Source organism: Mandrillus leucophaeus, unplaced genomic scaffold (genome assembly GCF_000951045.1).
Source record: "Mandrillus leucophaeus isolate KB7577 unplaced genomic scaffold, Mleu.le_1.0 Scaffold122, whole genome shotgun sequence".
NCBI lineage: Eukaryota > Metazoa > Chordata > Mammalia > Primates > Cercopithecidae > Mandrillus > Mandrillus leucophaeus.
The window spans coordinates 5,997,879-6,021,600 of record NW_012100543.1 but is presented as its reverse complement, the minus strand read 5'-3'; the positions used below and the strand labels follow the sequence as shown (position 1 = coordinate 6,021,600).

Sequence of the window (23,722 nt, the reverse complement as noted above, 5' to 3'; positions counted from 1 at the left end):
CTCAAGATCATTCTGATGTCTCATCATTTAGTTATCAACTACCATAAAGATGGCTGAGCACTGTAAGGATTCTATGAAAAGAGGAGGCTGACTAACCCAGAAATATGCACCTCTCAAGGGCCTAATTGCTTACATAGTCAACATTTCTCCAAAAACAGCACTCGAAAAGATCAGCAGCCTTAATACACTGAGCAATCAGTTTAAGCAGGTCTACTCCAAGAAAGTAGCTGTCTTTAAGACCTTTAACCATGTGCTTCCATTATTTTGCCTTTTTGTAAACCACACCTTTTACATGAGATGTATTCAGATTCACATACATGTACAAGCATACCTCAGAGATACTGTGAGTTTTGTTCCAGACTACTGCAATAAAGTGAATATTGCAATAAATTATATCACACAAATTATTCGGTTTCTCAGTGTATATCAAAGTTGTGTTTATACTATACTATAGTCTAATCAGCAGGCAATAACATTATGTCTAGGAAATCATGCATACACCTTAATTGAAAAATACTTTATTGGCCGGGCGCGGTGGCTCAAGCCTGTAATCCTAGCACTTTGGGAGGCCGAGACGGGCGGATCTCGAGGTCAGGAGATCGAGACCATCCTGGCTAACCCGGTGAAATCCCGTCTCTACTAAAAAACACAAAAAACTAGCCGGGCGAGGTAGCGGGCGCCTGTAGTCCCAGCTACTCAGGAGGCTGAGGCAGGAGAATGGCGTAAACCTGGGAGGCGGAGCTTGCAGTGAGCTGAGATCGGGCCACTGCAGTCCAGCCTGGGCGACAGAGTGAGACTCTGTCTCAAAAAAAAAAAAAGAAAAGAAAAAAGAAAAATACTTTATTGCTAAAAAATGCTAATCATCATCTGAGCGTTGAGTAAGTCCTAATCTTTTTGCAGTTGAAGAGTCTCAATGTTGATGGCTGCTGACTGATCAGGAGTGTGGTTGCTGAGGGTTATGGTGACTGTGGCAATTTCTCAAAATGAACCAACCTCTGCTAGCTTCATACTTTTCTTCTGTAGCTTCCGTACATCTCTCAGGCTTCACAGAATTAAAGGCAGTAAAGGGCACTTGTTCTGGATTACACTTTGGCTTAAGGGAATGTTGTGGCTGGTCTGATCTTCTATCCAGGCCACTAAAACTCTCTCCACATCTTATAATCTGTGTGTTCACTGAAGCAGCACTTTTAACTTCCTTCAAGAACTTTTCCTCTGCATTCACAACTTGGCTAACTATTTGGTGCAAGATGCCTAGCTTTCAGTCTTTCTCAGCTTTCAACGCAGCTTCCTCACTAAGCTTCATCATTTTTAGCTTTTAATTTAGAGATGTGCAACTCTTCCTTTCACTCGAACATTTATAGGCCATTATAGGTTATTAACTTGCCTCATTTCAATACTGTTGTGACTCAGAGAACAGAGAGACCCAAGAAGAGGGAGAGAGATGGAAAATGGCTGGTCAGGGGAGCAGTCAAAACACACACATGTATCCATTAAGTTTACATCTTACACTGGTGCAGTTCATGGTGCCCCAAAACAATTACAAGAGTAACATCAAAGATCACTAATCACAAATCACTGTAACAGATACAATAATCATGAAAAAGTTTGAAATACTGTGACAATTATCAAAATGTGACACAGACATGAAATGAGCATACAGTGTTGAAAAAATGGTTCTGATAGACTTACTTGACATAGCGTTGCCATCAACTTTCAATTTTTAAAAAAGCACTGTATCTGCGAAGTGCAATACAGCACAGAACAATAAAATAAGGTATGCTCACACTTAACAGACTAAATAATAAAAATATCATATAAACCAATGTTTGCGAATGTTCTGGTTATTACTTCAGTCCATTATTATGCCAAATAACAGGTCCGCATCCAACCTAGTATTTTCTTAAGGGCTCAGATTCTATCTGTACAAAATACCTTGATAACCAATCATATTTTATCCATGGGTCAACTGATGTAAGACAATAAAAAGAAAAGAAAAGCAAGAAGTAATAAAGAATAATTAAACAGGGAAAGAGAAACACGACTATACTTTTCATATATACTCAATTTCAATTGTAAGATGTGCCATAAATTTAATAATAGCTTTTCGGAGAAGAAAAGAAACATAAATATATCCATAACTGTGATACATGCCCTGATAACAGAAGGACAGATAGAAAAACAAGCATCTCAGAATCGAAGAAATATGGTAAACGTAGTAAAATCCTCTAGTGTTCAAGGGACCCACACAGTGGATAGGGAAGTGGTATTTGCCTCTCTTCGCCCCAGCAGCATGTGAATAGTGATAGAAAAAAACATCTAAAAATAAACTATAGTATCAGCTTTTGGGAGGATTTAGCAGTTCTGTTCCCTGTATGCATTTTTCCGAATTTTACTTTACATAGTAAAGTGCTCAGTTAACAGACAGCACTGCCCAGGCTTACTGGCAGTAAGAGGTGGCCAGTAATACAATAAAAAGTACTAATAAGTAATAAAATAATAAGTGCAAGTTGTGGATAGGACTTTCAAGAAAACTGTTTTTCCGTCACCCTTTTCCTCCTCACTGATATCTGAAATATAGACAAGATAGCTGAAGTTCCAGCAGCCTTTGAATTATGAGATATTCTCTAAGGATGGCAGAGCAGAGAGCGGGGGAACTGAAAAGACACAGTCAAAGAAACTATCCTAGAACCTTAAAAAGAAGGAGGCTAAAGGGGAAAAAAGGTATAAATTGTAAGCTGTCTTTGGTAAACTTGCATGCATTTAATTCTTTTCAAAAATATCCACATGGAAAGATATTCCACCAAGCAGAAAATTCTGAAGATCAAATATGATCTACATTCTATTAAGCATAAAATCAGGAAATAAATTTTATTGAGCATTTTTTCCATTCACTATGAGAATCACTTTACATAACTAGCCAGTTAAAGATGGGAATGATATTCATCCCTTTAAATCCTCAATATAAGTACAAATCCTGAAAACAGTAGGTTCTCAATAAATGTTTTAAACAAAATTAATAAATGGACAAATGAATGAATAATGGTGTCAAGTTATGCAATTCAAACTGAAAAATGTCTTTTCCAAACTCTTGTTCATTCGTACATTCTTGGTTAACAATGTACACCTAGAGTTACACACTGTCAAGGAACTAGAACCTTCTCTCTTACCTTCAGTTGTTGGAAATACTTCTTCTCCTCTATTTTTAGCCTCTGCCAGTTTTCCAGTTCTCAGCAATACTTCCGCAAAACTTTCCACTGGAACAAGCTGATAAGTGTCATAGGTTCCTTCAGACTAGACAAAAGAAGCAGTTTCACTATGTAATAGGGTGCCTTTTGTCCTACAAATATATGCTCAGAAAACACAAGTATAGGATGTTATGCTTTCTGGTGACCTGAATAATAACTGCTCAGAAACTAAAGCATATTTTTATGAAACATTTTTAAACAGATTTTAATCTCATAATGTGTCATAATATATACCAAAAACACATGTAAAAACCAATGATTAACATGAGTAAGAACCAAGATAAAAAGCCCATTTTCAGGAAAATTTTAGTTTTTGTTTCTACTGTCTACAACAGCATGACAGTTGTACCTATGTTCTTAGACACACTGTCCTTACCTCAGTGACAAAAGGATTTGAGATGACAGATTCATAAAAAGGATGACACCCTTGTTTCTCTAGATCTTCATTGGCTGTAGTTCCGATTTGATATGCACCACCACATTTTTGACCCTAAAAAGAAAAAAGTAAAGAACAATGGATAAAAAGAAAGAGAAGGCAAGGAGGAAGAAGAAGTAAAAGCAAGGAAAGAAGGGAGAGAGGGAGGAAGAAAAGACTGATTTCAGGAGAAACTGATCAATGCCTCCTGCGCTTCCCATGACCTAAAAAGAGAGCCAGAGTCACAGACACCCAGCAGAGAATAAAGGATAACTACCACATGCTAAGAGCAGCACATCAACCCCACCCTGCAGTGCCTTTTTCTTTTCCCGGTCACTTTGACATCAATGAATTAGAAACACTGAAGCAGTCAATGTTGTTCACATGGTGACTTTTCTACACTACAGTCAGAATAACCACTCGAAAACATCATCTTGTCCGTGTTGCTGCTCTGCTTAAAAATCCTTTAGTAGCTCTGAACGAGGCAAACAACCAACAGCCTAACAACTAAACTACGTGGAATATCATTTGAGGTTTTTAAATGTTAACTAACATTAAAGGCTAACTTTCCACCTCAACCAAACTGCCCGCTTTATGCATCCTATCCGCTTCTATGTCTTTCTCCCACTGTGAGGGTCCTGCCATGCCAACTGCCCGGTGAGATCCTAACTTTCCTTCCAGGCCCAGTTCAGGCCTTACCTGCTGAATCCTTGCCAGATGGATGCAAGATGATATGACTGTGTCCCTTTCATGATCCCCATCTCCTTCACAACTACCACCCACACACGGCTTTAAGACTTGTTACCAGCACTGCAGATTAGCAAGAACTGTAGTATGCCTAGATTATAGATAACTGTCTTTATGTTTTGCTCTCTCCAAATAGATTGCAAAGCTCCTTACTGGGAAAGGCAAGTAAAAGGAATTCACCCATTCCTCCAAGGTTTACTGTGGTTACTTTATGCCAAGCATAGTCTAGGTAAACGATGAAGCTGCCACTGCAAATGATAAAAATTACAGCTGAGACTTAATAGCGTCTCAGTAGACGGCATCTTCACTTATCCAACTGTAGGGACCACCGTCCTTAGGTCTCCTCTATCTTCCACATCCAGACCACCAGCAGGTCTAAAAAATACATCCCCAAACCAACCTCTTCTCACTGCCTTTGTCACTACCCTGGTTCAAACTACCCACTTCTCTCATCGGGAGGACTGATCTCACTGTCTCTTTTCTTCTCTTTCTACAGCACTTAAACGAGCATAGTAAAAGTAAAGTTGGATCATACAACAGCGTTGCCGAAATTCTCCAAAAGCTTTCCATCTTACTTAAAACAAAATCTATAGTTGTTATCACAGTCTACATGTGGCTTTCAATGATGGGCCTCCCCACCACCTTCTGATCTCATCTCCTACCATTCTCCCCATTGTTCACTCAGCTCAGACCACACTGGCCCCTTTTATGTTCTATGCAGATGTCAAGTGTGCTGCCCCAGTACGGGGGAGCTAGGGTTTGTATTTGTTCTCCTTGGTTCAATCATATTTCTGCTCAAAGTGACTCCTTTTCTGAAAATCCTAACTTCTCCATCTCAATCAGAACTTCACTCCTCAGGATCTACCTACATTGCTTATGTAATCTTTGTCATGCTTGTTATCACCTGCCATTACATTATTATACAAATACGTATTTTCTGTGTCTCCCTCGCTGACATATAAGTTCCACAGGAGAAGGGAATTGGACTGAAGTGTTTCTCCACCATATTCCCAGTAATAAGGACAGTATTTGACAGGAAAATAATGCCTAATAAGTATTTGCTGAATGAATGAATGAGATGCACAAGGAGTGTTTGTTTGAGGTGAACTGCTAATAGTTGTATGTTTTTCCTCTTTGTTTTCCAGTGTGAGATTAAAGGACTGCAGTATGAGAATGCAGAGCAAACTCAGTTGCTCAACTCCCTGCCCTGACTTTGACTTCCAGAATGGAAACAGGAATCTGTTCAACTGTTTTCTTTCCTGAGAGCCCCCAATCTGCCTCCTAGCACTCTTCCTCAACTACCAGCCTATAGAAATATGGCAAAAGCAAGTAAGCATTGATAAAATTTTTCTTTTCATCTCGCTAAATTCTGATATATAAACCAAGCCTTACCTAAATCTCTATTAGTGTCCTTTGCAAGTACTGATATTACATTCTATAAAACAGATTACTCATTCCCTATCTGATGAGAGACCTACATTTCTTAAGAAATTGTTTGAACAATCTAGACAAGATAAAGATGTAACAGTGAAAACAACTGAAACATTGCTAACGAATTTATATAAACCATGCAATTGATTTTAAGAAGAAAGATGCATTGCTTACCTGAAGGGGTCGAAGGTAAGTTAAAGACTTCTTCCACCATTGCCCATCACTGACGGCCTGCAGCACCGCCTTGGTGGTGGTCGTGGTGTTGGAAAGGACTTTCATGGTGGTAGCAGTGGTCCAGCGTAATAGGTCAGCTGAATTGCTACCTGGAACACCTACTTCATCCTAGCAAGGGCAAAAATGCATTCTCATAAGAACAGGAAAGAGAGTGACAATGTGACTGCTTAAAATGATCAGATATTAAACATCAAGACAGATAAATTTAAAAATCCATTAATCTTGACTTGTTACAAAATAAATGTTAAAAGAGTACTATCAACATATTGTTCCTCTCTCAATCATTTGCCAAAAAATAAAAATAAAATTGGGAGAAGAGAAAAACAGCATAGTGCATTAGTTAAATAATCCCTCAAAAATATTTATAAAGCAAATAATTGGTGTTTTATTTTTTACCAATCTAATATCCCAACCATGAGATACTCATATTTGTCTCCTTGACAATACATTTAAAGTATTTATTATTTAGGTTAATTAAGAAATAAATTATTCATCTGAATAATGCTACTGTGATCCAGAAAGAAGTAGAATATTCAGACAATCAACCTTTAACTAGTAAAAGGCGTGTTTTCAGTCCAAACAAGTAGGTAATTAATAGTGTTTGATGGGTTTATTATGTGGTACCTCCTGCCAATCCTGAAGCAATCAGCTGAAATTCTCACTCTCCATTTACTAATCTGAGAGATTCCACAGGGAGAAAATGTCAATTCATTAATTACAGTCTTTGAAACCAAAAGGATGAAGACCATATCTGCATTTAGTCAAAGAAAAATATTATTTGTTCTATAACAGTTTAGTGTTTATCCACTTCCACTTATGTTTTTTTCTTAAGAATCTCAGTTAAACAGAAGAAAAACTTAAGGCTTAGTTTATCAATACCAATAGCTTGTTGTGACTTATAGAAGGATAATGTAATAGCTTGGTTTGGCTACTTAAGTCTACATCATGTTATTCATTAAGACACAATTTAAGTAATAATAAAGTAATAAATCATGTAATCAATAATTACCAGGGCATCATCACATAACAAATACTTAGAACGCACTCTTTTAGATCAACTTGACAGTTGCCATATATGGTAAGTAGAATTATGGGCCCCCAGTGATGGCCATATCCTTATGCCTAGAAGCTGTGACCATGTAACACGGCATGGCAAAGAAAATGGCAGGTGTGATTAACGGTACAGACCTCGAAGTAAGGAGATTATCCTGAATTATCTGAGTAGGACCAAGCTAATCACAAGCGCCCTTAAAGCAGAGAATATTTCTCAATGAGGATCAGGGAGAATGAGTGTCAGAGATAAGCCGTGGGGGAAGAGGCAGGAGAGATTTGAAGCAGTAGGGAACTCAACCCACAGTTGTTGGCTTTGAAGAGGAAGAAAAGGGAACCACAGGCCAAGGAATGTAGGCAGCCTGTAGACACTGAGAACAGCCCTCAGGCGACATCCAGTAAGATAATGCAGACCTCAGTCCTACAACCATGAGGAATTAAACCTACCAACACCATGAAAGAACACAGAAACAAGATCTTCTCCAGAGCCTCTGGAAAAGAACACAGCCTTGTTGGCACCTTGATTTTGGCCTTGTGTGGCTCTAAGAAGAGATTCAACCAAGTCTGTCAAATTTCTGTCCTACAGGAACTGTAAAATAATCAGTTGCATTGTTTTAAAGCTGCAAAGTTTGTGGTAATATAAGACAGCAGCAACAGAAAACAAATATATTACATTAGGACATAAATAAATGCATTTATTCTTCCTTCTAAAGGGAAACGTATGTAAGCTATATTAACCAATGCTTACAATTTACCCAGCTGGCTATTGTTTAAGGTTCCCCGTAAGTATTGTAAACTGGTTTGGTCATGCAAAAAAAAGAAAAAAAAATTGTTTCCTGTTGGTTTCTTGGGCATTAAAAAGTACAAAAACCATCAACTCAATGCAATATTATATACTATAATTTAATTATAAAAACAGCAACATATAAAAATGAATGATATGTAAATAAAGAAAAAAAACAGACGAAAAGCCTGTATACTATCAGGGCAACAATACAAAAAATAATTGAGGTTTGAGTGCCAAAAAAATACAGTATCTCCTCCTGGGTTCCAGATTGCGGCAGATACTACAGTTTAGTTCACTCGACTCCACTCAGACCCCCTTACAGATTGTCTTACTGTTGCTAGAAGTTGAGAAGCCAAAAACTGTATTTCCTCGATTCCCTTATAGCTGGTGTTCCACACATGAACTCGTTTTCTCTCTCAGTTTATCTCATACTAGGCAATGGGGTGACAAAAATGAGTAAGACACAGGCTCTGCCTTCAAGGAGCTCAGAAAATAGGAAAGAAAGCAGAGATATAGAGAAATAATTACAGAATAATAACAACTTTTATACAAGAGGTATTAACACATAGAGAGTACTATGAGAACACAAAGAGAGATCATTACATCCTCTGCCTGGAGGCACAATCACAGAAGGCTTCGCAGAGAAGGTAATCTTTTAGAGGGAAAAAATTGACGGTTTCTAGAGAAGAACTGGTGAAAATGATTTCAGGAAGAAAATGCAACTTAAGAGGGTGCAATTTCTGAAACATGGCAAAATAGAGGAACCTTAAGTGACTCAGCAAAGACACAGAACACAGCATGGAAAAAGAAATAGCAGGAGGTGAGGATGAAAGAAGGTAGAGTTAAGCCCTGTAAGAGACCTATAAACCCTGCAAGAGAACTATAAACCACACCCAAGAACCTCCATTGTCAACTAGAGGGATGGGAAAGCCACTGGAAGGCTTTAAGAAAAGGGAGTAACATAATCAGATTTGTATTTCAGTAATATTCTTCCAGGATCAAGAATCCAGTTAGGAGACTGGTGCCTCAATCCCAGTTTAACATAATTAGGGACTGAATTGAGGTAGTGACACTGGGAACATAATGAAGTTATCACAAGGTATTTTCCAATTAAATGTATATATTATGTTTAAATGTTTTTGTCCTAATTCCTATAAATGTAAAAAGGGCCTGAGGTAAGTCAGATAAGTAGAGAAATTCCATCCAATCAGCTAACAAAGGAAGTTCAAGATGGAACTTACTGGAGATCTGGGAGAAAGAAAAAACAATGGAAGGAAAGTCAGTAACAGAAAAACTATAACTGTTTGTGAAGCATGGTCAGATACAGTGGAGGTTAAAAAAAAAAAGAGCAGTGCAAGTTGTTGAGGAATACAGAGGACCAGGTTCATACAGAGAAGAAACAAAGACCTAGATACATTATTTACCAGCAGTAAAGTCCAGCATCTTGTTTATAGTATTTAAGAATCATAATGGCTACCATTTATTAAACACCTACTATGCGTCCAGGACTGAGCTAAGTGTTTCATACAAGCATCCCTACATTTTACAATAACACTATGAAAGTGTTAAAAATTATAATGCTACTTGACAGAAAAGTAAACTGAGGACCAAATAAGTTGAATATGCTGCCTGTAGACAACTGGCCTAGAGGTGTCTCCTCCTCTCTTCTCCTTAACCCAATTTAGCATCAAAGCGTACAGTTCACTTGTTCTTTACAGGATTTTGACACGCTGGCAATATTACATGCACATTTATATTTGTATTTATTTAAGCTCGTTTGTTTTTCTGCATTATAAAACTAATACAAGTTCACTAAAGATAGTTTGCAAATTCAAAAAAAGTATGCAAAAGAAAAAGAATACTATTTATTCACAGTCCCATGATGCAAAGACAATTAAGGCCAGCATATAGTCTCCCTTCCTGTGTTTAATCCAGGGTATCCTTTTTTAACAACTTTTCATTGATGTATAAGCCATATCAAATGATTGTATGGTTTAACAAAATTTAACAAGCTTATGTAACAAGCCCTTAGGCAGAGAAACATACCACCCCCAGAATCCTAGAAGCTCCTCTCGAGCTCACTGGCAGCCACTAACCCTGCTAAAACAAACACTACCCTGATTCGCATCAGCATAAATTAATTTTGTCTATTTTTATACTTTATATGAATGAAGTTATGTACTCTTTTGTTCCGATTTCTTTCACTCAACACACATTCATTCAGATTTTGAGAGTAAAGATTGTTCAACTCCATGCCTGTAATTCCCGTACTTAGGGAGGCCAAGGTGGGAGGATGAGTTGAGGCCAGGAGTTTGAGACCAGCCTGGGTAACACAACGGGACCTCATCTCTATAAAAAGTAAAATAAAAAAAAATTGTTCAACTCATTACTATGTCATATCATGTTGTAACAAACATGCCAGAACTTACTTATTTTTTCTTCTATTAATGAGCATTTGGGTAGTCCCCAGATTGAAGATAATACCAATAGTGCTGCCCTGACATGCTGGTAATTCTATTGTGGTGAACATATGCTTTTCTGGTATATACTTAGCAGTGGAATTGCTAAGGCATAGAATATGCATTTGTCCAGATTTACTAAATAGTGAAAATATTTTCTGAAGTGGTTATTACACTAGCCAGCAATTATGAGAGTTTTGGTTGCTCCACATCCATACTAACAAATGGTATTTCATGTCTTTCTCATTTGAGCAACTCTGGTAATTCTGTAATGGTATCTCTTTGTGGTTTTAATTTGCACCTCGCCAGAGACTAATGAAGTTGAATACCTTTCTGTATATGTTGGGCCATTTGAATACATTCTTTTGTCAAGTGTCTGTTGGAGTCTTTTGCCATTCTTCTAATGGTTATCCATCTGTTTTATTCACTTATGGAAGATGTTTATATATTCTGGATACATATTCCTTATTAAATACATGAATTGTAAATATTTGCTATTACTCTGTATATTACATTTTCATTCTCTTAATAGTGTCTTGTGATTAACAGATGTTAATCTGCTAATTGGACTAATCTTAAATTAGTCCAATTCGTCAGTTTTTAATTATGATTAGTACTTTTTGTATCATATTTAAGAAATCTCCAGTCTGGCAACAAAGTAAGACTCCCATCTTTATAAAATAAAAAATAAAAAATTACTCAGGCATTGTGGCACGTGCCCCTAGTCCTAGGTATGTGGGAGGCTGAGGTAGTAGGATTGCTTGAGCCCTGGAGGTTAAGGCTGAGTGAGCTATGATCGCGCCACTGCCTTCCAGCCTGGATGACAGGGATCCTCATTTCCAAAAAAAAAAAAAAAAAAAACGGAAATGGAAATCTTTGCCTGTTCCAAGATCAAAAAGATGTTCTAAGTTTTCCTTGACATGTAATATTTTTGCTGTAAGTAAAATCTTAAGACAGTATTACATTTTTACCCACTCAAATATTATATGCATACTATTAATGCACTTGCCATAATATATTGATATTTATTTTTTTGTTGTTCTTTCTAACTAGACAGTGAGCTATTCAAGATCAGGGACACAATTTACTCATTGCTATAGCCTCAGAGTATGAGAAAAATCTCTATTGCTTGGATATATATACAGGTGTAGGAAGTCTGGTTTTACTGTGCTGTAAACGTTTGAAGATATATTTTCAAAGGACTCATTTGTGGTCAGGCGCAGTGGCTCATGCCTGTAATACCAACATTTTGGGAGGCAGAGGTAGGCAGATCACGAGGTCAGGAGTTCGAGACCAGCCTGCTCAACATGTGAAACCCCGTCTCTACTAAAAATACAAAATTAGCTGGGCATGTTGGCACACACCTCTAATCCCAGCTACTCGGGAGGCTGAGGCAGGAGACATGCTTGGACCCGGGAGGCAGAGGCTGCAGTGAGGTCAGGACATACCAATGCACTCCAGCCTGGGCGACAGAACAAGACTCCATATAGGGAAAAAAAAAAGTCTCATATGTTGTATTCAGAGTGGGTAAATGTTATTCAAAAAAGATTTCATGTCACATTTTCAATTCCTGTTCATCTTTAGAATCTTCTAAATTGAGAGGATGTATTGAATGATTTGAAAGTCATCAACTAATCCAAGTATAGAACTGAAAATATAAACATGATAAGAATTATGGCACTTAAGCAGAATACAACTTCCTTTAGAGGTAAATGAAACCAATTGAAAAATATCAATAAGAAATGCAGGCTAAGCCAGCACAGTGGCTCATACCTGTAATCCTACTAGTTTGGGAGACTGAGGCAGGAGGATCACTTCAGGCCAAGAGTTCGAGACTGGCCTGGGCAATATGGCAAGCTCTCATCTCTACAAAAAAATCAAAAATTTCATTTAATTGTTTAAATGTTATATTTAATATTTTAAAAATTAAATAATTCTTTTGTGGTGGCATGTGCCTATGGTCTTAGCTACTCCAGAGGCTGATGAGGGAGGACTGCTTAAGCACAGGAGTTTGAAGCTGCAGTTAGCTATAATAGTGCAGTCCAGCCTGGGGGACTCAGGGGGAAAGAGCGGGAAGCAGGTGAGGGATAAAAGACCACAAATTGGGTTCAGTATACACTGCTCGGGAGATGGGTGCACCAAAATCTCACAAATCACCACTAAAGAACTTACTCATGTAGCCAAATACCACCTGTTCCCCAAACACCTATGGAAATAAAAAGTTAAAAACAAAAATAAAAAAAGAAAAATGCAGGCCACAAAACAATTATTCTATTTCATAAAAAGGACCTAAACTGTGCTTCCTATCTAGCTCAAGATAGGAAACTTAAAATGTATGAAAGTTAAAAGTTTGTTTCAGAAGATAAATGAAATTCACATGCTCAGAAATGTATGTGATAAAAGGATTTCCTGTAAGAGCTTCTCCTAATGAGAATCACAAAAGAGAAAGTAAAATGAAAGGCTCATTTGGACCACAGAAGTGGTATTTAATTTGGGGGCAGTCTACCAAGATCATAGTTTAACCAGAAACATTAATGAAGAAAATAGATTTCTTTTAACTTCATATAATGGAGAAAGAAAAATGAGGTTAGGCAAAACTTACCCCCGAAATGATTACTACTGCCACTTTTTATATTCATAGTGGCACACTGCTAATTAATTTAGAGTGTATAACAGCAGAAATAGATTAAACCTCAAAACCAAGTCATCAGTTCCCAGCATAAAAGTTAACATGAAATCTCATTAATGTCAAGTGTGTTACACAGCTCAAAGCTTAGCTTATTAAGCACTAATAATATTTTTCAAATCCTATAACAACAGACACCATCACCAAACAAGTTCACAAGAACACGGATAGTTCCACGTGTCGAGTGTGACTCACAGAAAAAATTGTTGGCCAATTACTATGACAAATAATCTATTTGGGAGTAGCTTTCTCCCATATCTGGCAATAAGGGTTAATTTCTGAGAAATCTATTGGCCTACTGCAAACTGAACTGGTGGCAGTTTAGGTTGAGCTCAACCACTACCACTCTCCTCCAACATAGCCTTAAATAACCCAAAGTACTTCCCTGCACCTAACACTTACTTATAGCAAATTTCATCTGAACTCAAAATACTAAGCATGCAATCCTTATTACCGGTGATACTACTTTTAGAAATAGCTGTCAGAACAAGCAACAGAAAAACACTCTATGGAGTACATCACTCTAAAGTCTGACTCTGCTTCATCTCATCTGCCAATTAGCAGGCAAAGTTACAGCTTAGCTGCTCTCATGTTTAGAGGCCATGGACTCCTACACATGTCTGATGGAAGCTGAGCCCTTTACCCAGAAAACGGAACAAATGTGCACGTGCACTCACATGAATACAAAGTCACAAACACACACGCACACACACACACATCAAATTAGGCATACTGGCCAGGTGCAGGGGCTCATGCCTGTAATCCCAGCACGTTGGGAGGCTGAAGCAAGAGGGTCGCTTGAGGCCAGGAGTTCGAGACCAGCCTGGGCAAAATATTGAGACCCCGTATCTAAAATAAATAAAATAAAAATTAGCCAAGGATAGTGGCATGTGCCTGTAGTCCTAGCTACTTCGTGGGCTGAGGCAGAAGGATCACTCAAGCCCAGGAGTTCAAGGATGCAGTGAGTTGTAACTGCACTACACTGCACTCCAGCCTTGGTGACACAGCCAAAGCCTGTGGTCTAAAATTTTTTTAAAAAATTAATATTAGGCATACTACTTCAGGGATTTTAGAGGCCAAACTCTTCTTGGATCTCCTAGAATTTTTGGATCCAGATTATGAAACCTACATTCTGGAAAAAGAGAGGTATATAGAGCATATTTTTATCTTCTTTTTTCCATGCCCAATTTTTAAAATTACTTTTGATAAATGACTTTGGGTTCTAGATGAACCCACAAAGTAAGTTTACTGACCACATAATTTGGTATGCCTACTATGTTTAGGACCTGGTGCTAGGCAACAGGATTACCATGACGATTAAGATATGGCCCCTGTTCCTAAGAAACTCATGGAACAGTAGGGAACAAAGGAAAATAAGGCAATTTGCCTTATTTCACCAATGAACTGAGAAATTATCAAATAGGATCCCATTCAAATACTCCTCCCCATTTAATAGCAGAACTTATCCCCACTCATCACATCCATATCTTACTTCCCTCATTTACTCATTCATTCTTCCACAAATGTATATGACATCAACTTGTGACAGGCATTGTTATAAATTCTGGAAATATAACACTGACCAAACATGCATAGTATCTGCTACAAAGAGCTCACAATCCAGTAAAAGACAAGCAAAAATAAATATAAAGCATGTCAGAAAAGCATATGAGATAAGTTTTATACATATTTATGAGTTAGAAAGAAAATAAAGCCATGTGGGGGGTGACAACACTATAATAACACAGAGAAAGAGTACATTTGAGCAGACACCTGATGGAAGTGAGAGGATAAGTCATATGGATACAGATATTTGGGAAGAACGTTCCAGGTAAAATACAGCAAGTATAAAGATCCAGAGGCAACAGCTTGCTGGGAATGCTTAAAAAATGACAAAAAGGGGGAAGAAAAAAAAAACAGCCAGTATGACTAGAGTCAGCTGAGCAAAATGAATGTGTGTACTGGGGGCAGGGAAGAGGTGGAAGGAAAATAAAGTCCAACATCAAAGCCTAACAGTGGGGAAAAGAGACCCTGGGTGTCCTTGTAGATGATTGTAAAGCCTTAGTTCCTACTCTGAGTGAAAGGTTTTGAGAAATGTGTCATGATCTGATGTATTTTGAAGGAAACACTCTGGCTATATTGTTGACCATAGACTATAGCAAGAGCAGAGCAGGGAGACAAACAGGACACCACTTTATGACTCCAGGGGAGATACGATGATAATTTAGACCTGAGTGGTAGCAGTGGTGATGGTAAAATGGAGCCCAATTCTGAGTCAACTGTGAAAGTGGGGTCAGCAGGATGTCCCAAAAAGGAGGAGAAGAATCAAGGATGACAGGAAAAGATTTATGATGTGAACACCTACAAAGAGGTCTATTTCGTGACATGGGAAAGACTACAGAAAAAAAGTCATTGTTTTGGGGGATGTGGTAGGTGGGGGGAGGAAGAGGGTTGAAATGAATAGTTCCATTTTAACATATTGAGATTGGGTTGTCTAAAAGAAATTAACTCGGAGGGGGAAGGGATAGCATTAGGAGATATACCTAATGTAAATGACGAGTTAATGGGTGCAGCACACCAACATGCCACATGTATACATATGTAACAAACCTGCATGTTGTACACATGTACCCTGGAACTTAAAGTATAATTAGAAAAAAAAAAAAAAAAGAAATTAGCTATAGATGTTAGGTTGGCAACTGTACATTCAAGTCCGGAACTCAGAAGAGACATCAGGGCTACAGCTATTAAGCAGGGAATCATCAGCACAAAGTCAATTATTTCAAGTCAGGATCATGGATGAACGCATCCAAGGAATGAGTGTAGACAGCGATGATGTTTAAAGGCTATGACCTGGGGTATCTAACATTTAGCTGGGGAGATGAGGACAAACCAGCAAAGGCAATGAGACACAGTGGCCAGTGAGGTCTGGGAAAAACAAGGCGAATGAGATGTCCCTGAAACAAGTGTGTCAAATGTTATTTATAGGTCAAATAAAACAAAGACTGAGATTTGACCTAAGAACTTGGCAACAAGAGGTCACTGGTGGTGACTCAGGCACAAGCTGTTCTGGTAAAATGGTGAGGAAAGAAGGTCCCATGGAGAGTGGATGAAAGATAATGAGAGAAAACAAAAGATGTTACCAATACTAAGTATAAACTAAAGAAATGTAGGAAACATCTATCCAAGTGGTACAATTTAGACCCTACAGGGCTAAATAATATTATGGTATTTCCTTAAAAGTAAAAGGAAACTGGCCAGGCACAGTGGCTCACACATGTAATCCCAGCGCTTTAGGAGGCCGAAGTGGGCAGATCACTTGAGGCCAAGAGTTCGAAACTAACCTGGCCAACATGGCAAAACCCTGTCTCTACTAAAAATATAAAAATTAACCGGGTGTGATAGTGGCACACACCTTTAATTGCAGCTACTAAGGGGGCTGATGCTTGAGAATTGCTTGAACCCAGGAAGCAGGGGTTGCAGTAAGCCAAGATAGTACCAATGTTCTCCAGCCTGGGCAACAGAGTGAGACACTGTCTCAAAAAAAGAAAAAAAATTAAATAAATAATGAATGAATAAATAAAGTAAAAGAAAACTGTTAACAGCCACAGATTACACTGTAACTAAGATAGAAAACTGGAATGTATTATTTTTTGGAAAATGTCTTTTGCAAGTGAATTTAAATAGCAATTAATAACTCAATAACTAAACAGCAATAGATGAAAAATAAAAATGTATTGCTTATTACTAACATAGTTTAAAACATAAAAATACACTAGAAATGCATAGGCCTTATGAAGAAACAGCAGGATAGAAGAAAGAATACAATCTGAAATTCTAACGGTGCTAAAAGAGGAAGCTACTAGTATAAACCTTTGTGAGGAATGGAAATCTATGATGTAGATATGTCAATCTAATCAAAATTATGATTCACACTCCTGAATATCAAGCTATCAAATAAGTAAAGATATTATCTCAGAAGCATGACAATGAGCAAAGTATTTCCTTCTTTGGTCAGACCTATATGCTGACTAAAATGCAGAAATGGATGTTCTGAATTGTGCTGGCACTGTGTTACCATCCAGATCACTGATGTCATGATCACTGTAAACTGAACCTTCCACAGAGAACACTCATCAGGCAATACTGTCCAAAAAACAACTAAACAAAAATTAATGAGGACATACCATGCTTCCAGTGATGTGCTGGTATCAACAGTAAACAAAACAAAGTGAGCATTGACACAAAGTTATAAAAATAAAACACAAGAAAATAGGAAATTACCTATCCCAGGAGCCCATTTCTAGCATTTTATTGCAGAGCAACACCAGCATGAGTATGCAAAGATGTGTACGTAAAATGCATAGTGCAGTTTAAGTCTAAAATAGAGAAAAGTTGGACACAATCTAAATGTACAAAAGCAAAGGAAACAATAAATAAATCATGGTACATGCATCCAATGAATACCATGATGCCATTATGTAAATTGTCTACATGGAATCACAAGGGCAGATCCAATGACACATATCAGTATTACATGAAACAGTAACCTGCAAAATAATGTATGCAGTATGAATTCATTTTAGTTCATAAAACAAATAAACTTCCAGGAGACAGAGGAGAAGCTATACAGAAAACCTGTTTGTACTTAGGAAAAGTATGGAAGGAAACATATGAAGTTAGAAATGTTTATCTCCGAGCAGTGGGATTCGTGGGGCTCAGGAAGATCAGAGAATAGAAAGATGAGAGGGAGGAAAAAGAGAGAACTTTGTCTTTCACATATATCAATGTGTTGTTCATTAAATTATTTTTATATTTTAAAAAAGCAGAAAGTACAATGTTACACATATATCCATGTATCTATTTTATCATACATGTTTCACATCTAATTTCTTTTACTTTCAAGAAATATAGTGTGCTGGATAATGTCAATATCCCTTATGCCTCTATAAATGAATTATTAAAATTAAAGCTTGCATTATTTCTGTAACTAAAGAAAACATTATAAACTCCAGTCAACATGGGATGGTAAACTCCTGTTTCAGTACACTAACTATGCTCTAAAATGAGCATAGAGAAAGGAGTCAAAGGACACCCAAGTTCAATAGAGTTCAACATTTTGGGGCTCAGAATTCAGATATCAGCAGTGGCTGTCAGGTGCTCCTTTCCAGAGAAGAACCGTGAATCAAAAGCATACCCTGCAAAGAAAAAACTTCAGCCAGATTTACTGTCCAGGCTATGCATTTACACAAGCTGTGGGCCTAAGGAGGAAGAGCACAAAAACAAGGCTGAAAGGAACTAGGACAATCCCTTCACTGGCTCCATGTGTGCATTCTCATATTCTCAACCTTACAAAGGGGAAAAAACTTCATGTGAAAAACTACCAATGGACATATTCTTGAGTGAAGTGCCACAGGACTGAGCAGAGAGAAACCACAACACTACAGAATCATTAGATAAGGAAGGTGGGACAGAATGTTTCATCACTCAAAATTAGCTTGCAAACCAAAATTCCAGAGCACATGGGGAAAAATCAATAAAGCAATAATTATAACAAAAATCACTCCAAATAAAATTATTTCATTTAAAACTTCAAAATAATTCATTTGCATTTTTGTGTGTACTAAATGTGAAATTTAAAATCTATTAAGAAAGAATAAGTATCATAAGATAAAGAAACATGATTCTATTGAGTTAATTTTTATGTGTGATATGAGGTAAAGTTCTAATTTCTCTCTTTGCAGATGGATATCCCTCAAGTCCATACTTATTTCATAAAAGGACTTCTTACTTAAAAAGGTAAATAAATAAATGTAAGTACTAAAAACTACAAAACTTTCAGAAAAAAAGCACAGGCGTACATCTTCGCAATCTTGGGTTACGCACAGATTTCTTAGCTATAACAACAAAAGTACAACCCATAAAAGAAAATATTAATAAACAAGACTTCAGGAACATGAAGCATTTTCTGTACCTTAAAAGCCAGCATTAAGAAAATAAAAAGTCAAATATATATTGAGAGGAAAAAATACTTTCAAATCATAAATCTGAGAAAAAAAAAAAAACACTCGACTGCAAGATATTAAAAAAACAAAACAAAATAAAAAATATCTTACAGCTCAATAACAAGACAAACCACCAAGTTAAAAAATGGGTAAAATATTTGGATACCATTACATTAAGAAAGTATAAGAATAGCCAGCCAATAAGCACATGAAAAAAAAGAGCTCATCATCATTAGTTACTTGGGATATAAATATCAAATATCATAATGAAATAGTACATATATAGGAATGGCTTTAATAAAACAATTCAATCAAAAACCAGTTAAAAAAAAAGACCGCTAGCTGAAATAATAAGAAAAAGAGAGAAGAATCAAATAGACAAAATAAAAAATGATAAAGGGGATATCACCACTAACCCCACAGAAATACAAACTACCATCAGAGAATACTATAAACACCTCTACACAAATAAACAAGAAAATCTAGAGGAAATGGATAAATTCCTGGAGACATATATACACACTCCCAAAACTAAACCAGGAAGAAGTTGAATCCCTGAATAGACCAATAACGAGTTCTGAAATTGTAGCAGTAATTAATAGCCTACCAACCAAAAAAAGCCCAGGACCAGACAGATTCACAGCCAAATTCTACCAGAGGTACAAAGAGGAGTTGGGACCATTATGTCTGAAACTAATCCAAACAATTGAAAAGGAGGGACTCCTCCCTAACTCATTTTATGAAGACAGTAGCATCCTGATACCAAAACTGTGCAGAGATGTTGCGGGAAGTCAGGGACTTCGAATAGAGGGACCGGCTGAAGCTGCAGCAGAAGATCATAAATTGTGAAGATTTCATGGACATTTATTAGATCCCCAAATTAATACTTTTATAATGTCTTACGCCTGCCTTTACTGCAGTCTCTCAACATAAATTGTGACGATTTCATGGACACTTATCACTTCCCCAGTCAATACCCTTGTGATTTCCTATGCCTGTCTTTAATCTCTTAATCCCATCGTCTTCTTCGTAAACTGAGGAGGATATGTGTCGCCTCAGGACCCTGTGATGATTGGGTTAACTGCACAAATTGTTGGTAGAGCATGTGTGTTTGAACAATATGAAATCTGAGCACCTTGAAAAAAGAACAGGATAACAGCAATCTTCAGGGAACAAGGGAGATAACACTTGGAGCCTGACTGCACCGGTGAGCCAGGCGGAACAGAGCCATGTTTCTCTTCTTTCAAATGCAAATAGGAGAAATATCACTGAATTCTTTTTCTCAGCAAGGAACATCCCTGAGAAAGAGAAAGTGCCCTGAGGGTAGGTCTATGAATGGCCCCCTAAGGGTGGCCGCCTTTTACAGTGGAAGCTAAGCCAAAGGGATGAAATAAGCCCTGGTCTCCCGTAGCGCGCCCAGGCTTATTAGGAAGAGGAAATTCCTGCCCAATAAATTTTGGTCAGACAGGTTGTCTGCTCTCAACCTTGTCTCTGGATAAGATGTTATCAATGACAATGCGTGCCGGAAACTTCATTAGCAATTTCAATTTCACCCCATCCTGTGGTCCTGTGATCTTGCCCTGCCTCCACTTGCTTTGTGATATTTTATTACCTTGTGAAGTATGTGATCTCTGTGACCCACACTCTATTCATGCACTCCCTCCCCTTTTGAAAATCGCTAATAAAAACTTGCTGGTTTTATGTCTTGGGGAACATCACGGATCCTGCTAACATGTGATGTCTCCCTCTGACACCCAGCTTTAAATTTCTCTCTCTTGTACTCTTTCCCTTTATTTCTTAAACCACTCGAGACACCTAGAAAATAGAAAAGAACCCACCTTAACTATCGGGAGCGGGTTCTCAAAAAAAGAAAACTTCAGGCCAATATTGCTGATGAACATTGATGCGAAAATCCTCAATGAAACACTGGCAAACGAAATCCAGCAGCACATCAAAACACTTATCCACCACAATCAAGTCGGCTTCATCCCTGGGATGCCAGGATGGTTCAAAATACATAATAAATGTAATCCATCACATAAACAGAACCAATGACAAAAACCACATGATTATCTCAATAGATGCAGAAAGGCCTTAGATAGAATTCAACATCCCTTCATGTTAAAAATTTTCAATAAATTAGGTATTAATGGAACATATCTCAAAATAATAAGAGCTATTTATGACAAACCCAAAGCCAATATCACATTAAATGGGCAAAAACTGGAAGCATTCCCTTTGAAAACTGGTACAAGACAAGGATGCCCTCTCTCACCGTTCCTATTCAACATAGTATTGGAAGTTCTGGCAGGGCAATCAGGCAAGAGAAAGAAATAAAGGGTATTCAAATAGGAAGAGAGGAAGTCAAATTGTCTCTATATGCAGACGACATGATTTTATATTTAGAAAACCCCATTATCTCAGCCCCAAAACTCCTTAAGCTGATAAGCAACTTCAGCAAAGTCTTAGGATACAAAATCTATGTGCAAAAATCACAAGCATTCCTTTACGCCTACAATAGAGAGCCAAATCAAGAATAAACTTCCATTCATAATTGCTACAAAGAGAATAAAATGTCTAGGATACAGGTGACAAGGGACCTGAAGGACCTCTTCAAGGAGAACTACAAATCACTGCTCAAGGAAATAAGAGAGGACACAAACAAATGGAAAAACATTCCATGCTCATGGATAGGAAGAATCAATATATCATGAAAATGGCCATAGTGCCCATAGATTTAATGCTATTTCCATCAAACTACCACTGACATTCTTCACAGAATTAGAAAAAACTACTTTAAATTTCATAGGGAATCAAAGGAGATCCCGTCTAGCCAACACAATCCTAAGCAAAAAGAATCAAGCTGGAGGCATCATGCTACCTGAATTCAAACTATACTATAAGATGACAGTGACCAAAACAGCATGGTACTGGTACCAAAACAGACATATAGACCAAAGGAACATAACAGAGACCTCAGAAATAGCACCACACATCTACAACCATCTGATCTTCAACAAACCTGACAGAAACAAGCAATGGGGAAAGGATCTCCTATTCAATAAATGGTGGTGGGAGAACTGGCTAGCCATGTCAGGAAAACTGAAACCGGACCCCTTCCCTACACTTTATACAAAAATTAACTTAAGATGGATTAAAGACTTAAATGTAAACCCCAAAACCATAAAAACCCTAGAAGAAAACCTAGGCAATACCATTCAGGACAACGGCATGGGCAAAGACTTCATGACAAAAATGTCAAAGCAATTGCAACAAAAGCCACAATTGACAAATGGGATCTAATTAAACTAAAGAGCTTCTGCACAACAAAAGAAACTAACATTAGAGTGAACAGGCAACCTACAGAATGGGAGAAAATTTGTGTAATCTACCCATCTGACAAAGATCTAATATCCAGAATTTATAAGGAACTTAAACAAATTTAGAAGTAAAAAACAAACAACCCCATCAAAAAGTGGGCAAAGGGTATGAACTGACACTTCTCAAAAGAAGACATTTACACTGCCAAGAAACATGAAAAAAACCTCAACATCACCGGTCATTAGAGAAATGCAAATCAAAACCACAATGAGATACCATTTCACACCAGTTAGAATGGTGATTATTAAAAGAAGTCAAGAAACAATAGATGCTGGTAAGGCTGTGAAGAAATAGGAATGCTTTTACACTGTTGTTGGGAACGTAAATTAGTTCGACGATTGTGGAAGACAGTATGGCAATTTCTCAAGGATCTAGAACCAGAAATGCCATTTGACCCGGTAATCCCATTACTCAGTATATACTCAAAGGACTGTAAATCCTTCTACTATAAGGACACATGCACACATATGCTTATTGCAGCACTATTTACAAAAGCGAAGTCATGGAACCAACCCAAATGTCCATCAATGATACACTGGATAAAGAAAATGTACATATACACCATGGAATATTATGCAGCCATAGAAAGGTATGCGATCATGACCTTTGCGGGGACATGGATGAAGCTGGAAGCCATCATCCTCAGCAAACTAACACAGGAACAGAAAACAAAACCCCACACGTTCTCACTCATAAGTGAGAGTTGAACAATGAGAACACATGGACCCAGGGAGGGGAACAACACACACCAGGGCCTGTTGAGGGGTTGCGGGAGAGGGGAGGAAACTTAGATGACAGGTCAATAGGTGCAGCAACCCACCATGTTACCTATGTAACAAACCTGCACATTCTGCACGTATATCCTGGAACTTAAAGTAAAATAAATTAAAAAAAAAAAAAAAGTCAGTTAATAACACACATTAGCAAGGATGTAGAGAAACTGGAACCTTAATATATTCTTTGTGGAAATGTAAAAAATGTGCAGACACTTTGGAAAACAAAAAGTTTGGCAGTTTCTTCAGATGTTAAACACAATATAACAAACAATGCAGAAATTCTACATCTAGAGAAATCAAAACATATTTCCACACAAAGGCTTTTACATCAATGTTCAGAGCAGCATTATTCAAAATAGCTAAGAAATGGAAACAACCCAAATGTCCATCAACTGGTGAATGGAAAAGTAAATGCTGGCCAATATATTGTAATATAACTGACATTCTGCTCACTTTTATTTAAATATTTCTAAACAATAATTTTATAAATTCAAACTAGCTCTATA

General features: G+C 37.5%; 1 protein-coding gene across 2 annotated transcripts in view; it reads right to left on the bottom strand.

The window, feature by feature from the left end:
• NBAS (neuroblastoma amplified sequence) overlaps nucleotides 1-23,722 on the bottom strand; it is a 466,664-nt gene that overhangs the window by 156,979 nt on the left and 285,963 nt on the right. For both annotated transcript variants that reach the window (XR_001005077.1, XM_011971446.1), the window contains exons 36-38: nucleotides 6,013-6,180; nucleotides 3,622-3,735; nucleotides 3,168-3,291 (exon numbers count right to left, since the gene is read on the bottom strand). Coding sequence is in view for 1 of the 2 variants with exons in the window: in XM_011971446.1 (XP_011826836.1) it covers nucleotides 3,168-3,291; nucleotides 3,622-3,735; nucleotides 6,013-6,180 (406 nt within the window). In the remaining variant the exon portion in view is untranslated. The remainder of the gene's footprint in view (nucleotides 1-3,167; nucleotides 3,292-3,621; nucleotides 3,736-6,012; nucleotides 6,181-23,722) is intronic.